The sequence below is a fragment of the Carettochelys insculpta genome, chromosome 25 (assembly GCF_033958435.1).
Source record: "Carettochelys insculpta isolate YL-2023 chromosome 25, ASM3395843v1, whole genome shotgun sequence".
In the NCBI taxonomy this organism is placed as follows: domain Eukaryota; kingdom Metazoa; phylum Chordata; order Testudines; family Carettochelyidae; genus Carettochelys; species Carettochelys insculpta.
In genome coordinates this window covers 2,027,981-2,045,525 of record NC_134161.1, presented here as the reverse complement: position 1 = coordinate 2,045,525, position 17,545 = coordinate 2,027,981, and the positions used below count along the sequence as shown (strand labels likewise).

At 57.7% G+C, this 17,545-nt stretch overlaps 1 protein-coding gene across 1 annotated transcript in view; it reads right to left on the bottom strand.

Moving 5' to 3' along the window:
- Positions 1-1,884: 1,884 nt before the first annotated feature.
- DSCAML1 (DS cell adhesion molecule like 1) overlaps positions 1,885-17,545 on the bottom strand; it is a 293,581-nt gene continuing 277,920 nt past the window's right edge. The window contains exons 27-34 of the mRNA XM_074977017.1: positions 16,585-16,872; positions 11,975-12,130; positions 9,921-9,951; positions 8,973-9,091; positions 8,106-8,258; positions 5,497-5,691; positions 4,278-4,589; positions 1,885-3,538 (exon numbers count right to left, since the gene is read on the bottom strand). Of these exons, the coding sequence (XP_074833118.1) occupies positions 3,123-3,538; positions 4,278-4,589; positions 5,497-5,691; positions 8,106-8,258; positions 8,973-9,091; positions 9,921-9,951; positions 11,975-12,130; positions 16,585-16,872 (1,670 nt within the window). The 3' untranslated portion in view covers positions 1,885-3,122. The remainder of the gene's footprint in view (positions 3,539-4,277; positions 4,590-5,496; positions 5,692-8,105; positions 8,259-8,972; positions 9,092-9,920; positions 9,952-11,974; positions 12,131-16,584; positions 16,873-17,545) is intronic.

The following is a 17,545-nucleotide window of genomic DNA, read 5'->3' as shown; positions in this document are numbered from 1 at the left end:
TGCAACTGCTTGGGAGGATAGGGTCAGAATTCAAAACGATCTGAACAAGCTGGAGAAATGGTCCGAGGTGAACAGGATGAAGTTTAATAAGGACAAATGCAAAGTGCTGTACTTAGGAAGAAACAATCAATCAGCTTCAGCCATATAGAACAGGATGCAACTGGCTAGGAAGGAGTACTGTGGAAACGGATTTAGGGGTTGTAGTGGGCCACAGGCTAAATATGAGTCAACAGTGTGATGCTGTTGCAGCAAAAAGCCCAAACATGATTCTGGGATGTATTAACAGGAGTGTTGAGAGTAATACACAAGAAGTCATTCTTCCGCTCAACTCAGCACTGGTTAGACCTCAGTTACTGCATGGTGTCCAGTTCTGGGTACCATATTTGAAGGAGGATGTGGAGAAATTGGAGAATGGGCAGAGAGGAGCAACAAGAATGATTAAAGGTCTAGAGAACATTGAGGGAAGACTGAAAGACCTGGGCTTGTTTAGTTTAGTATAGAGAAGACTGAGAGGAGACATGATAGTGGTTTTCAAGTACCTCAAAGAGGGTTGCAAGGGAGAGAATTTGTTCTGCTTGGCCTCTGAGGAGAGAACAAGAGGCAACGGGCTTAAACTGCAGCAAGGGAGGTTCAGGTTGGACATTAGGACAAACTTCCTAACTGTCAGGGTGGTTAACACTGGAATAAACTACCTAGGGAGGTTGTGGAATCTCCATTGCTGGAGATATTTAAGAGCAGGTAGACAGACAGCTGTCGGGGGTGAGCTAGAATGGTGTTTGGTTCTACTGAGAGGGCAGGGAACCTCTTGAGGTCCCTTCCAGTTCTATGGTTCTAATAATGTAGATCTTGGCCTGCACCTTGTTCAATATCAGCTCAGCATGTGGGCTTCTGACAGGTAAGTGCTAACCCTATGCCTGTGAGTCTTTACCCCAGCTCACACCAGCAGCAGTTCCTCTGAAAATCAGTATCCGTATGGGCCAAAGGTCTCTCTTCACAGCTGCTAGCAACACCCATCCCAAAGCAGAAGTGAAAATGCTCTTGCAGTGGCTTAGACAGCTACCATGATCCATTGTCCTGTGTACTGAATTGATAGAGGTCCGTTCTGATCTACAGTTCAGCACAAAGACTCTAAAATCTATTGAATGTGTAAGGAAAAGGAGAAAATGTCTCCCTGTTAACGTTTGCCAGGATTTCTTTTCCCTAAAGACGACCCTCTGCAGTACCATAATAATCCCATGCCTGCCGCTTTCTCTGACATACTCATTACATAGGGCATCTTACTCACTTGTCTGGGCAGCTACATGCGTGGCACTTGTTGAGAGGACAGGAAGGGCTGCAAGAATCCAGCACCCAGAGTCGCACTGCTTGGGGAGCAGGGCGGAGTGGTGCTACTCGGATCCAGAGACCAGAACAGCGCTGTACTTCACCCTCTGCATCCACACGAGTGTGGCCTCTGGCGTCACACAAGCACTACCGTAGAACTGCAGTAGTATGGGCACTGGGGACCCAGGCTGTCCATAACTCTGAGATGGCTAAGTCTGAACAAGGCGTTGGGGAGTTGGGGGCTGTAGGTGCTGGGGTCATCAGGGCTTCTGATACCCAGGAGCACAAGGGCTGAGGGCTTTAGAGCTGGGGGGTGAGAGCACCTGGGCTCTTGGCTTCAGCTCTGGGGCTTCCTACTCCCAGTTTCAGCCTCACAGAGGACACTAACGCTCAGAGCTTCAGCCCCACAGCCCCATTCCCAGCTTCTGCCCCATGGGGACATCAGGGCTCCACATGGTCCTTGTTTGAGGCCTAGTCAGTGAGTCTTTTTTTTTTTTGGGGTCTCAACTGCTGTATGATAACTTCTGGTTCCACAGGGCGTCCGGTTGAGCGGTAAGCCTGTAACTCTGGTGCTTGTTCTCCAGGGCATCCGGTTGAGCGGTAAGCCTGTAACTCTGGTGTTTGTTCCCTGGGGCGTCCGGTTGAGCGGTAAGCCTGTAACTCTGGTGTTTGTTCTCCAGGGCATCCGGTTGAGCGGTAAGCCTGTAACTCTGGTGTTTGTTCCCTGGGGCGTCCGGTTGAGCGGTAAGCCTGTAACTCTGGTGCTTGTTCTCCAGGGCGTTCGATTGACCGACTGGTAAGCCTGTAACGCTGGTGTTTGTATCTTTCATGGTTCTACTGTACCCAGTTCAGATCCATTCCTGCATGGTGCGCTCTTGAAGTCACAAGACATTGCTGGAGCACGTGCCTTTGCAGGCTTCGGACCACAGCCTCCTACAGGTCTGGCAGCCTCCTTGCACCTAGTCCTAACTCCACTGTAGACATAGTGCCTCAGGGGCTCTGAGTTGGCTGGGCAAATTCACTGAGGGTGAAACCGGGGAGCCAATCTGCTAGCTCACAGCTATGACCGAGACATTAGGCAAAAGGTTGGCAAGAAACCATATGCCCTGGGAATTCCTGGTGCCCCCAGCTGCTGAGACACCGCATGGGATGGGGAACAGGCTCTCGGTAGTCTGATGGAGTGGCTTGCGGCTTGCTGTTCCATGCCTGTCTGCATGCTTAGAGTCCCTGCTAAAACTTTACAAACTGTTTCTCGGCAGCGGTGCAAACTGTCAGGAACTAATGAAAAGCTTAGCTTAACCCTCCTCTCAGCTATTTTGCGCTCTTCTCCCATCCCAGCCCACTTCTAGCATAATCCTGTGGCTCGAGTCAGATAAAAAAAAAAAACCCAACGTATAAACATAACCTTTATTGCACACGGCGCTGGATTTTTTTCATAGAAAAAGGTATTAACACATAAGCATTTGCAAATCAAAGCAACTCCTGTTGTTTTCAGAACAGTAAACAGCATGCAATATCTTTGAGCATTTGCTTTTCAAAACCACCAATAAATATCAGGGGGGAAAAAATCACCGAGTCTTTTTGTGCGCCTTTCCAAACGATGTGAAATATAGAGATAAGATCACGTATATATTTTTTTTAAATCTGTAACATCAAATTCTTTGTGCCCTGGCTTCTTTTTCAGTTTTGGAGAAGAAGAAAATAGTTTCATTTATACAAAAGAGTTCATTATGTACAAGAGTTAATTTCACTATAAATAATGCAGGAAACCACCAGTTTTTAATTGGTTTTCTAATTTCCTACACAAGAGTGTAGGATTTGGAGTATGCTCCAGCCCCTTGTTTTTGTGACCTCCCTATACCAGATGTGCTCATTTCTAGTAAAGAGTCTCTGGAGCCTCCCATTTTGGTGTGCGTGGGCATGCGTGGCTCAGCGCTGGTGGCAGTCGTGGGATCGGCAGCAGGAGTGGTGTTTGCTGAGACAGGCATGGTGAGAGTTCTTTGAGGTAAAGTAGTTGCGGAAGACCCTGGGTGTGGCAGGCCCAAAGGCTTGCTGCCTGGGTCTAGCGTCATATGCCTCGTTTGCGTGTGATAAGCCCGGGCTAGGTTTCGGATGGAGGCTTCCCTGGGCGGGACCACTGGACACGGATCGTGGATGTCAGGCTTGCGGAAGAATGCTTCTGATTTCATGTACAAGGGAAGGTTGCAGTAATCACCTGCAGGGACCAAAGAGACGGGTGAGGTGCTTGAAATGCCTGAGTGTCTAGTCTAGTGCTGGTGTGTGGAAAGCAAGAGTGCTGCCCCCCCAAGCTTCAGGGTGGCTCGTCGCAGCTCTCCTCTTTCTGCACAGCACAAATGGTTTGTGTGCACGTCCGCCCCAGGCCCCTTTGCGCTGATCAGATTCAGAGAGAAAAGTTCCCCTTTGTGTGCAAGCTATGAAGAGACTAGAGAGGCCTTGCTACAGAAGGGGAAAGATCTGAGATACAGCTGCTCGCACGCTCCATTACTGTGCAGAGGGGACTGTGTAAAGCAATTGCCAATCTCGAGAAATTATTTTCAGTCTCTTCCTGTACTGGCGGGGGGGGCGGGTTACGTGTTTAGTGACTGCAGCTGCCGTAAGACTGGTTGGAGTCTGCAGTCGTGGGTCTTTGCCCACAAAAGCTTATGCTCCAAAAAATCTTAGTCCAGAAGATGCCCCTGCCATAGAGGTGAGCGCCGGCAATTCAGAGGTGGCCACACCCTGCTGCAGAGAGACAGAGGCTGTCTCGGCTGGTCAGCACAGCAGGGCTGCATGCAAGCAGGTCCCAGGAGTTGGGGGCAGTGCCTGCGCTGCAGGGTGGCACTGCCAGGCTGAGCGCTGGCGCTCTGTGTCTAGGCCCTTGGCTGCAAGAGCCAGGCTGCAGCCTCACTCCTGCATGGCTGGTGGGTGCTCTCAGCCACCAGAGGGATACTTACTCTTGTTAGCTCTGTGCGGAATGGGCACGGCCACGTTCTTGCCTCTGTCGCTGTCCTGCGGCTTGGGGGGCGAGGCGGTGAACCGGCAGATCCCTGGCTCGGACGGGGTACTCATGGACGTCATGCTGTCTGCATTCTCGTTGGTCCCTGTGGTCATCTGGTCGGAAGAGCTATCGGAGATGAAGCACTCTGTGATTTCAAACTTGGCGTGCTGTAACTGCTCCTCCAGCTTGGCGTGCTCGTAGGCCCGGGCCAGCTCCTCATAGGTGGATGAGGCGCTCTCCGTAGACACCATGCTGTTCCGCCCTTTGTCTGAAAACACAGAACGCCGTCACCCCCAGCTGGGCACAGCTGCTCAGGAACGTTCCCCCAGGAAGGGCCGATTTTGACTTAATTTTTGTTTTCAAATGAAGCACTCGAGTTTTTTCAGAGCTTTGTATTTTAATATTGTGAAACCCCACAGTCACCAACAATTAAAATATTGTAGGTTTATTGTGTACTACTTAAAACTGGTATTTGTGTTAAATACACAATGCACAGTTTCAAACAGCAGGGAGCCCCTTGCACGCTGTGGGCCAGATGCGGCCCACCGGGAGTCTGTGTGGTCCCCAAGACATTTTGTTTAATGCTGCCCCATGGGGTTGCCAGCTTCCAGTGCCTTCCATTCATGTATTTTTAAGTAGCAGTACCTTCCCCGTAATTCTAGGTATACGAGCAAACTTAGCAAAACTACCCTGATCTGGGAGACCCTCTTGGTTACAACAGTCTTGCAGCCCGCTCCCTAGTCTGGGTGGCCCGTAGCTGGTTTAAAACAAAAATCGGCCCATGGGTTTTGATGTAATCAAACAAAACACACATCTGGGCCTGTCTCTGTTCGCACGCGTGTCCCCTGGGTGGGGCAAGGCCTCTGCGTGTCTGTCGCCCTTCGCACAGGCATCACGAGTGCACGCCCCAGCCGCTCAGTATGCCCTGCCCTGCCCCCTAGGAAAACGGGCAGGGAAAAGCAGCACCCAGGGGAGAGAGGCGGCTTCCACAGGCTGCCCCACTGCAGAGATGGCAGAAGGTGGGTGGGGCAGAAGCTGCTCCCATTGGTGAGTACCTGGGCAGTGCTGCTGCTGCCTCCTTTTTCTCTTGCCCCCCCCACCCAAGTGTGCCAGCTGCCCGGCCTCTCTCTCAAGCCGTGATCTCTGCAGCTGTGTTCCTCCTCCTGCCGACTCACCTGTGTCCTGAGAGAGGCTGGCGCTGTAGCTGTCGCTCTCTGTGACCGTAATTCCGTGCTGGGACCCCACTGTCCTCCAGTCCGATGTCAGCGTACGGGCCGGCGTAGACGCTTGGCATTTGGTGAGCGTCCATTGGCTGGAGTACCTGTTCCGGGTGCCGTGTGCAGACTTGACGCTCTTCCGGGACACGGGGTCTGAGAGAGAAGTGACACAGTGAAGTTAGGCTTGCTCGCTGAGAACGATGTGCTCTCTCGGGGCAAACGCAGAGCCTCCACCTGGATCTACAGCGAGATACGGCTGTCCGCTGGCAGACACAAGTGTCTGTGGGCTCCAGTCCTGACCCATTTGGGGCACGAAGGGGTAACTCGCAAGCTGGAGCCCTTTGCTTGCTACACTGGGCAAGTAGCTGGTGCTAATGGCAGCGTTTTTCTACAGACTGTCACTTTTACACATTACCCCTCAGAAAACCAAGCTGCATCTCGTGGCAGATGGGCAGAAACCTAGATACGATTGCCAATGGCACCATGTACTCAAACAAGCGCTGCTTTGGACAGTTTGAAAGCGCCAGGCTCCTAGGGCTGTAGGATGGATTTCCCTGGGCTTTTTCGGCTTGCCATCCCCCAGGAGGAGAGTATAGTCACTTGTTTGTACCATGTCGCTATATTTGCCATTATTTTGCGACTGGACGGATTTGACAGACTTTTTCTGTCTGATTTTCAGGATGTTACGCAGATCTTTGGGCTCCCTATCTATCAGTTATAAAGCATACAGTGCTGCTGTTAGCTGCGTGGCCCAAGACAAACTAAAGCATCCCCAGTACAACTAATTATTGTAGTGGCCCTAGATGCAATGACGGTACATGTACACTGCTTACCTAAATCAATGATTTTGTTCACCTTTCAAGTGCTACTGGACTGCGGTTTTGTTTTGATACTTACCTAACAGTGATGATTCTTAGTAGAAGGGCTGTAGCCTAACAACCTCTAACCATGTACTCTTATGTAATCCCTGCATCTAACGAGGAGCTACCTCACTAAGCTCACCCAGGGGGTAGGGTGCTCACCTGGGTGGTAGGTGAGCCCCCTCCAAATCCCTTCTCCTCCTGCGGCAGAGGGGGAGGAAGAACATGACTGGCAGCATGTCACTGAGGGATTGTTCAGCCAGCCCACTAGCCTGCCCCCCAAGGCACTCAACACAAGTGGCAATTCAGTCAGGCCCCGCTAGCAGCTGACGCTCGGTGGCTTAAGGCCAGCCAAAGCACAGGGCTGTGCCCTCACCCGCCTGGCTAAGAGCCCCCCAGGGACCCTTCGCTGCCCCCTTTCTTCTGCTCTTTCTGACCCCGGTTAGCGCTTTGGCCCTCAGCACTCCCCTGGCAGCCCCTTCCCCAGCCCGGCTGCGTGGAGCATGAGGAAATACTGCCAGGGGTTTGTTACACACCCCCTGCTGTCAGCAGGTGACCCTGCTTCTCGGGGTACTGTGCCTGTCCTTATTCACACCCCCATCACTGCTTAGCCCCTCTCTCCCCTACCCAACCCCCACTGCCTCTCTGCCCCCAGCTGAATCTCAAGCAGCCCCCACCTGGCATCACAGGGGAAGGACCTAACCCCCCAGGTGAAGGTTTCACAGGACGCTGCTGCCTCCTCTCCCTCAGCTGATGTGCGTCAGGTGCATCACAGAGGTCCCCTGCCTCGCAGGTGAATAGCCTAAGCGCTGGGGGAGGGGACGGGCCTGGCGGGGGGACTGCTCTGTCTCTCTCTGCAGGGCCACTTTCCGTATGTAGGCAGTGGGGCAAGGATGGCGTGAGCCGGCGGGGGTTGGGTAATCACTTGGGCTCTCACAGTGCCGGGTTCAGCCCCCTCTTCTCTTGAGACAGGCTGTGACGTTTGGTCTCATCTCTCTCAGCTGAATGGCCTAAGGGCTGGGCTAGCAGGCACACAGGGTCCTTGTACTCCAGGGGCTCTGGCGCTGGGCCGGTGATGGACACAGGTGGCCTAGACCGAAGAAGTGGGTCTGTCCCACCAACGCTCACCACCTAATAAAGTATTTTGTTAGTCTTTAACGGGCTACAGGACTGCTTTTTGGTTTTGAGAGTGTATAGACGAGCCTGGTGATCTCTCTGCTGCTAGGCGGACTAGAGAGTGAGTAACGCAGCCTGTCTGACAGCACATTTAACTGACGGGAAAGAGAAAGGTGAGGCCCCAGGCACAAGTGTGGCTTAGAGCCTACACAGCCCACAGCATGGGCCCCCAGCCTAACCCCCGGCCTGCACAGGGCAGCCGCACACCAGCCTGGCACAACGTGCAGCCCACTGAATTGGAACGGTTTCCATAGGCAAGAGAGCAGTTTGCACTGTGCAGGTCGAAGCACACATATCCAAACCACACCCCCTCGCCCTGTCTCACGCCTGAGCCCCAGCAGGGTTCTCACAGCCACCGGGGGCTGGATCTGGTGGGCACCTCAGAGCCTGCCTAAGTCCACCCAAGGTGGTCGGGGAGGAGACAGCTCCCCTGCAGGCTGGGATCCTCAGCCAGGGCAGGGGACAGCCTGGCTCAGTTTCTTCTCTGCCTCTAGAGGAAGAGGGACCTGCCAACCCGCCTCCAGGACTTACTGGTTCCAGGTCGAATATCAGACATGTCGATCAAGGGCCCTGTGTTCTGGATCAGAGCCGGATGGTGCAAAGACACCCCCGTGCAGAAGCTCTGGGGATTCACAGCTTGGCTGAACTCAGTGTCTGTCACGGGTATCGTAGCTTTATCGTCCCCTGCAAGGAGAGGAGTTTGGGGACTGAGCTCCAGCAGCACCACAGACACATCACTAGTGAGCAGCCGGCATCGCAAGCCTCTGCTGTCCTGACCCACGTGCCTGTAAATCCTCACCCAACGGATCTCTGGCTTGCCCTGCTTGGGGACCTCCCACACGGTCCTGCTCCCGGGCCAGGCTCCATGTGCACAGCCGAGCTGAGGCCTCCCACAGCTCCCGTGCTGTGAGTGTGTAGTGAGCAGGGCAGTGGAAGTGACACTTGGGGCAGGGGAGGGGGGCTCATGGCCCAGGTCCCCGGGAAGCGACCAGGAGTGCCAGAGTGATCACAAGCGATCTCGGCCGCGCGGCTAAGGCAGAGTGAATACCAGGGCATGAGGAATGGGGACGAGGTGCCAGTGTGAAGGGAAACCACACGCCTTGCTCAGGCTGGGCTCTTGGCATGACGTGCTCATGCTCAGCGGCCAGAGCAGACAGGTATTTACCTGGGAACAGCATTTCCCTGGCCAGAAGGGTGGCAAGGGAAAGATTCTCCCTCCCATGGGCCCTTCTCTAGGTACTTCCCTCCACCTCCAGCCATCCCTGTCCCAGTGAGCAACACGCTGGCCAGGCACAGCCGGGAGCCTGTGGGCAAGGCGCAGGGCGGGGGGTGCCCAGTGACTCTCTTCACTGCATTAAGGCCGAGTGCCAGGAGACCTCAGGCAAGAGCCACACTCACCCAGCTGCTTGATGCCCTCCTTGTCCTCGATGAGCAGCTGCACGCGGGGGATATCGATGTGCAGCCGGGGCCCCTGGGGCGGCCCTTTCACTGGTGTGTCAAAGCTCCGGTTGTTCTTGCTGCAGAGGGAAGAGAAGCCAGTGACCACAGCGGTCCCGCCTCGTCCCTGGCGCACCCGGCCCAGGTGGGGATGGCCGGCGTGCACCGAACCAACGAGCTGTGGACAGCGGGAGGGGGACAAGGGACACATGGGGCAGTTGTCCACGGGCCTGGCATTTCCTGGAGCTCCAGCTGGTGCTGCAGTAGCAGCAGGATCTCCAGGCCTCTTTGAAATGCCGAGTAGCGGGGGGGGGCAGGGCTGACTGCCCTGAGCCTTGCCTCTTTTGGCCTTGGCCCCGCCCATCGTGGGGGTACAGAGCCAGGCCCCCTCCCACCTTGCCACTGGCTGCTGGCCCTGTGGCTGGGGAGGAAGGACAAGCGTGGGAAAGCTGCCGGACTGTGTTATGCAGTTCTCAGGACTTGGACTAGTGGGCAAACCCGACTCTCTGCTGTGCTCCAAAAGCACATGCCGCCGGTTCCTGCAGCGCCCGAGAGGCGAGATAAGCAGGACATGGGTGCCTGTCCTGGCCAGCCTCCCACTGCCGGGGCAAGGCTGGGTATGATGCCCGGCTCCCAGACAGGGGTTCGAACACCCTCGTGGGGCAGGGAGCCCCACAGGCCACTTCGTCCGTGGCACTCGGAACAGGGCCCGAGGCAGCGATAGCCTTGAAAAAAATGCCAGTGGCTACCCCGGCTTTCAAGCAGTCCTAGAAAGGGAGCATCAGCCGCACTCTGGGCCTGTCTACACAGCAAGCGGGAATAGGGACTGCAGCCTGTGCGGGCACACCCAGAGTGCCATGAGCAACGGGGGGGGTCCTTACAGGAGGAAACAAGCTGCTGCTCACCCACCTGATCAGCATTTCTGCCAAGCTCTTTGCGTCTGTAATACAAGAGAGAGGTGTGTAAGGGAGCCGTGACGCTGCTCTGTTCCCACTGCGGACTGATGGGTGCTGGGCGAGGGGTGGCAAGGCAAGTTTCTAGACCAGGTTTCCCGGCGATATGCGAGGCAGGATGGTGTATGACATGCGCACAGACAGGGTCAGCATGAACTCTGGTGTGTACAACCCATGTCCTGCCACCAAACCACCTCTGCTGCTATTGTCAGAGACGCTCATTTTTTTTAAACTATCTGACCCAATTAGTTTGCTACACAGAAAGAAAAAAAAAAAAAAAACCTTCCAGTCAGCGAAGCTCTTGGCCTCACACATCCAAGCAAACTTCTGTCCTGTTGAGTGCGTGGTTAAGAGCAACACAACCTGGCACCCAAGAGACCCGACAGGGTTGGAACGGCGATCTACGCTGACGTGCGAAAGCATAGAAATGAGTGCTGCAAAAACCAGCAGGGGCAGGTTGTCTGTCTGTCTGTCTACTTCTCCCACATCTAGTGATGTCCCAGCAGAGCAGCTTACGGGTTCGTCTGTCCGATACCATCTCCCCCGCCTGTGCAGGACCATTGCAGAACACCTAGCTCGTGTTTTCCACTAGAAAGCTGCTGCCTCCTGTTAACCATGGCAGTGTGGTGCTGAACCCCCCCCTGCCAAAGTTCTCTGTTTCACAAAGCGCCTGTGTGTACTATGGGGACTTGGTAACATCTTCCCACACAGCTCCAAGAGGCCTGTTACCCGCCGGCTCAGAACACAGCGGGGAAATCTGCCCAATGTGAACGTGCAAGCCGGGCTTTCTAGGGAGACGGCTCCCTCAAGACCCTCTCCTGCCCTGCCAAATGCCAAAGCTGCAGCCGGAAGTTACCAGGGCCAGCTGGAACATGTCTGGCCAGGGTCAAACCCTTTAAAGCCCAAAGGCGTTTGATGGCACCAACCATCTCTGATGGCTACAGTTAAAGAATGACAACCTGCCACCCAGGAACGCTGCAGTGGAACATGCCACTCCGAGGCCGCTGTCAAGGAACCGCCTCTCAACCTCCCCTGCCAAGATATTAACAAACCTCAGGTAACTACCGTGATGCTGCCTGCCTGTTTGCTAGGATCCTCCCTCCCTGCTCTCGCTTTCCTATGCACTTCTCACTCTGTCTGCTCAGGGCCAGCACAGTGGGGCCCAGGCCCATGAGGGCAACGCAAATGACAGCCCAGATACTCCAGCGTGACTAGTGGTCAGGGAGGCATCTCCAGAAAGCCCTCAGCGCCCTTCTGGGAATGACGCCTCTCGTGGCTGCCACTGGGCCCCAGAATCATGAGCCACGCAGGAAAAGCTCAGTCTAAATACTTCTGTGCTCACTTCCTGTGCACTCCCGCCTTGGGTTCAGCCCTCGGGGGACGGAGCAGAGCCCGGGCCTCAGGGAGACGGTGCTGCTGAAGGCTCCTTCCCTCCCTTTCACAGTGCAGCAGCCTCTGTCAGAGCTGGCCTGCGGCTTGGGAACCAGAGCACGGGACTTTTGTTCTATCCTTCTGGACAACAGGGCACCCTCCCTTAGCTGCTGGCCCGAGCAGCGTTAACTAACCCAGAGCGGGAACTTGGCTTTTCATCACCGTGTGACTCGCAGGCTCCTGGCAGGCCTGAATCTCTCTGCCCTGCATTGCCCAATACGCAGCCCCCTGACCAGGTAGGACTTAATCAGGGCATGTAACGACAGTGCAGACACACTCACTCGGCCTATGTCTATACAGCTGCAGAAGACCGACCCGCTCAGGGCTCATCTTCTGGGGCTTTGCTTTGTGCCTGGCTGACCCTGGCACTCCTCACCAGCAGCGACCTTCCTCCGTGTTGACGGCCACAGCAGGCGGCTGCCGACGAGTTGGTGTTAGCTATGCAATCGGCCTGGCTAAAATCGCATCTCGGCAGTTGGCTGCCGCACCTCGTACAGACATGGCCTTAAGAGTCTGGGTGTGGCTGCTGCTTTCCTCCACGGCAGGAGACACCAAATCCCCCCCGGGCTCCCACCTCACCTCTCAACCGCTTCAGACGCTTCTCCTTCCTCTTCTTGCGGATGATGAAGAGCAGGGCCGCACCGAGCGTGGCCAGGATCACAGGGCAGGCGATGGTGAAAAGCTTCTTCACGTCGTCCCCCTCCCCCTGAGCAGACTTGATTGGGGGTATGGTACCTAGGGCAGAGCCATACACCCACCTTAGGCCCCAGCTCAGGCACCTGGCTAGCGTCCAGGCCTGGCTGGCTGACGGGGGAGGGCTGCAGAGGGGTGTTAGGTGCGGGCAGGGGAAGAGGTCTGGGGTGGTCAGGCACATGGCTCTGTCTTGCTCTGCTTCCAGCCAGCCTGGGAGCCTAAGGAACCAGGAGATAAGCTGGCCTCACGGCGCTGCTGGCTGAGACGGGCACTGACTGGTTAGACGAGGGTGTTGCACACTCACCCTGTATTTACACGGCCCTGGGGAGTGTGCCAACCCTCACTAGTGTTACTCCAGCTCGCACTGCTACCAAAGGGTGAGCAGGGCCCTGGCGTCGGCTGTACAACCTGCCTGGAGCCCAGGGTGTGTACTCACGCCCATTCTGAGCCCCTCTAGCCAGAGTCCAGCCTTGCAGGTGCGCCTGTCCATGCTGCGTGCTTCTCCTCTGGCTGCAGCACAGAGCTGGGATGTTGGGAGCTCACCCCACCCAAGCCGCATGGCTACAGAGTCTCCCGGCCCTTCCTACAGCCCCGCATGGGAACCCCTGGGCTAAGCACACGGCTACAGAGTAACCCGGCCCTTCCTACAGCCCTGCATGGGAACCCCTGGGCTAAGCACACGGCTACAGAGTCACCCGGCCCTTCCTACAGCCCCTCATGGGAACCCCTGGGCTAAGCACACGGCTACAGTCACCCGGCCCTTCCTACAGCCCCGCACGGGAACCCCTGGGCTAAGCACACGGCTACAGAGTCACCCGGCCCTTCCTACAGCCCCTCATGGGAACCCCTGGGCTAAGCACACGGCTACAGTCACCCGGCCCTTCCTACAGCCCCGCACGGGAACCCCTGGGCTAAGCACACGGCTACAGAGTCACCCGGCCCTTCCTACAGCCCCGCATGGGAACCCCTGGGCTAAGCACACGGCTGCAGAGTCACCCGGCCCTTCCTACAGCCCCGCACGGGAACCCCTGGGCTAAGCACACGTCTACAGTCACCCGGCCCTTCCTACAGCCCCGCACGGGAACCCCTGGGCTAAGCACACGGCTGCAGAGTCACCCGGCCCTTCCTACAGCCCCTCATGGGAACCCCTGGGCTAAGCACACGGCTACAGTCACCCAGCCCTTCCTACAGCCCCGCACGGGAACCCCTGGGCTAAGCACACGGCTGCAGAGTCACCCGGCCCTTCCTACAGCCCCGCATGGGAACCCCTGGGCTAAGCACACGGCTGCAGAGTCACCCGGCCCTTCCTACAGCCCCGCATGGGAACCCCTGGGCTAAGCACACGGCTACAGTCACCCGGCCCTTCCTACAGCCCCGCATGGGAACCCCTGGGCTAAGCACACGCCTACAGAGTCACCCGGCCCTTCCTACAGCCCCTCATGGGAACCCTTGGGCTAAGCACACGGCTCCAGAGTCACCCGGCCCTTCCTACAGCCCCGCACGGGAACCCCTGGGCTAAGCACACGGCTACAGTCACCCAGCCCTTCCTACAGCCCCGCACGGGAACCCCTGGGCTAAGCACACGGCTACAGAGTCACCCGGCCCTTCCTACAGCCCCTCATGGGAACCCCTGGGCTAAGCACACGCCTACAGAGTCACCCGGCCCTTCCTACAGCCCCGCATGGGAACCCCTGGGCTAAGCACACGGCTGCAGAGTCACCCGGCCCTTCCTACAGCCCCGCACGGGAACCCCTGGGCTAAGCACACGGCTACAGAGTCACCCGGCCCTTCCTACAGCCCCGCATGGGAACCCCTGGGCTAAGCACACGGCTACAGTCACCCGGCCCTTCCTACAGCCCCGCATGGGAACCCCTGGGCTAAGCACACGGCTGCAGAGTCACCCGGCCCTTCCTACAGCCCCGCACGGGAACCCCTGGGCTAAGCACACGGCTCCAGAGTCACCCGGCCCTTCCTACAGCCCCGCACGGGAACCCCTGGGCTAAGCACACGGCTCCAGAGTCACCCGGCCCTTCCTACAGCCCCGCACAGGAACCCCTGGGCTAAGCACACGGCTACAGTCACCCGGCCCTTCCTACAGCCCCGCACGGGAACCCCTGGGCTAAGCACACAGCTACAGTCACCCAGCCCTTCCTACAGCCCCTCATGGGAACCCCTGGGCTAAGCACACGGCTGCAGAGTCACCCGGCCCTTCCTACAGCCCCTCATGGGAACCCCTGGGCTAAGCACACGGCTACAGTCACCCGGCCCTTCCTACAGCCCCGCATGGGAACCCCTGGGCTAAGCACACGGCTACAGAGTCACCCGGCCCTTCCTACAGCCCCGCATGGGAACCCCTGGGCTAAGCACACGGCTACAGTCACCCGGCCCTTCCTACAGCCCTGCATGGGAACCCCTGGGCTAAGCACACGGCTACAGTCACCCAGCCCTTCCTACAGCCCCTCATGGGAACCCCTGGGCTAAGCACACGGCTCCAGAGTCACCCGGCCCTTCCTACAGCCCCGCATGGGAACCCCTGGGCTAAGCACACGCTTGACACACCAGTGCAGCAACATCCTGGAAATGGCAGCTAAGAGGTGTCCTTCCCTGGTGCCCCTCTGGCTCCCCTGCCAGGATTCAGGTTCCTAACACACGACCACGTGCTACAAAGCACGGATGCTCTGACCCACCGGCGTTCGGTCGGCACCTTCCCTGCCTTCAGGGAGCCCGCACGGAGTCGCTGCCACAGCCATTGCGGATGGCGGTGTGTGCAGGTGTGGGCGGGGGCTCCCTGAGAAAACTGCATGCGAACCTCATTTCCCTGCTGGGTGAGGCGCCTGGGCAGGGCTAACTTGCCTCAGTCAGGCGGTGGGCACACCCGCTCGCTTGGGTCACCTCCAACTCCCTGACTGCCAGCGCGCGCTTGCGGTCTCCGCAGAGAACCAACGCGCGACCAGGCACTGAGCAGAAGCACCTGTCCCAACAGCCCGGCAGCCCGACCACGGGCTGGTCCCACGCTCCCTGCACACAGCTGGCACCGCCTGGCTCGGGGCCCCGTTGCGCAGTGTGAACAACCCCACCGGGTGCCTGAGACGTAAGGCAGGGCAGGTGTGCGGAGTGGGGCTTTGCTTGCGGCCGACAGCCGCTGCAGGGGCGGAGTGTGTAATGGTTAGAGCCCGGGGCTGGAAGTTAGGACTCGTGGGCTCAGTTCTTGGTCTTGCCTCTGACACCCCTCCTGGGCTTACGTGTGCCGGAGGGATCGCGACACTGACCCCTGCGACCTTTGCCGGGGCAGGGGAGCAGCAGGAGTGGGGGCTGGTTTTCAGACAGCAAATACTGGCCTGGCTCTCAACGTTCTTTGGACGGGGAATGACAGAGGAGATGGAGTAGCCACCAGCATCCCAGGTGTTGGCATCACCACCGCAAGCCCCTGCATCTAGCACTGGCTGCAGGCTGCCTGGGCGGGCTCCCGTGGACTGTGCAGCCCTGGGGTGTGTTGACATGGCAGCTGGGCGTTTGCTTCCCACAGGGGAGCAGGACGCGGCCACGCTGCTCTCTGTAGCATGCTCATTCGACCACCGCACGCGCGTCTGTCTCCCTGGGCTGGGAAGCAGGCTCTCAGCTGCTGCACAAAGTACCCATGCAGACAGGCCAGCACGCAGCCAAGTAAATCCAGCCCTTCCAGAAGGAATGAGCCTCGGCCATGAATGAGAGAGAAGGGATGGCTGCTGCAGTACTGTTGTGCATGCCAGACCCAGCAGTGGGGCCCAGCCGGCCTGGACTCTGGAGAGCTCCTTACCAGGCAGTGCGTGTGTCTAAAATCCAGCCCCCAGCTGGCAGCCAGGGCCAACGTCTAACTAGGGATGAGGCAGGAGAAACGCCTGGAAGAGTCTCTGGCTAGGACAGGCCTCTGGTGAGCCAGGAAGGCACGTGGCTGGATGCCTCCAGCACCTGCTCCCATTGTGGTTTGGAGGGACGGCTTTCTCCTTCTTGCTTCTCCCCATCAGCCTGACCTAGTTTAGGATGGTGTGGTGGCCGGGTCTGTCCTGGGGGACCGGGCCAGGGGGTGTCTTTTACTGGACGAGAGACGAGCTTTCGAGCTGCAGAGACCTGAAGAGGAGCGCCGAGCAGCTTGCCTCTAACCACTAGGCAAAGCTCTCTGTTCGCACTCCCTTCCCTGCTCTGTGCCAGGCACCAGAGCCCCATGTGACCGAGCCAAGGGGCTGGAGAAAGGCCCAGGGATGTTAGTGGGAGCTGTAAGCGAGGGCCTGGCTGGGAAGTGAGGAAGGCGGGGTGCATGCCAGAACCTGGATGCTGGGCCACCGGCAGCAGCCAAATGCTGTGCAGGAGAGAGAGCCCCTTAATGCAATGCCGCTGGCACACATTGAAACAGGCTGCTGGCTTGGGGAACCCAAGGGGGGCCAGTCCCACATGCAATCCCAGCTCCACAGCCAGCCCCCCCCAAACCACACCACTCCCCATGCGGTGCCAGGGCTTACTGCCGTCGTAGTCCAGCGTGGCGAACTGGGCACTCTCGTTGCCGCAGCCGGCGCTGTTGCAGGCCTTCATCCGCAGCTCGTACCACGTGGCCTCGCGCAGCTCCGTCAGGAAGACCTCGTTGGAGCTGTTGGTCTTCAGGCTCTGCCACACCCAGTTGCCCTTGGGCCGGTACTCCAGGACAATGGCTGTGATGGGGCAGCCCCCACTGCTCCAGCCGTGCAGGTTCAGCCGGGCATGGGTAGAATTAATGTGGGTGAAGAGGTGCTGGTCCTTGCTGAAGGAGGGCTCTGTGGAAAAGGACATACCGTGAGGGCCTGCGGAGCGGGCAGCCCTATCTGCCCCTCCCCTGGCTAGGGATCCCTGTAAACCGAGCTCAGGGCAGCCCCCCAGGATTGAGTCACATGCCGCCCAGCTGGCCAGCATTTAGCAGAGTGCCCCCAGAACTCTCAGCTGGCAGCATGCCTGTCTCCTGGTGGTGCACCTCCACACATGCCTCAGTGCACGTCACAAAATTTATTCTGCACGTGAACGGAAACAGATTAGCAGGAACGCTGTCCATGGCCTCCACTCACTTGGCTGCATCTGAGGCAGTTTGGAGGTGGGACTCAGTCCAGCTGTCAGTGGGAGCTGGCCCCATCCCCACCCTGCCCAAGACACTCAGCGTGCTCAGTCTTCTCCAACCCAGCGACGTTTAATGCTGCACAGCAAAGCGGGTGAGGGAGCTCCCCAGCACCGCACAAGGGAGCTCCCCAGCACCGCACGACTGCCCAGATGCCGCAACAAACGCAAAATCTGCAAGGGAAAGGAAATGCAGCCGGTGAAACTCTGCACCTGGCTGGCGCGGGGACTGGGCAGTGGCAGGGAACAATACAGAGCAGGTGGCCTCGGGATTCTTCCTCGCTGTGCTGGGCAGTGTGGCCGGCAGTGCTGGAAGAGCGTTGTCCTGGAGGGAAATCAAAG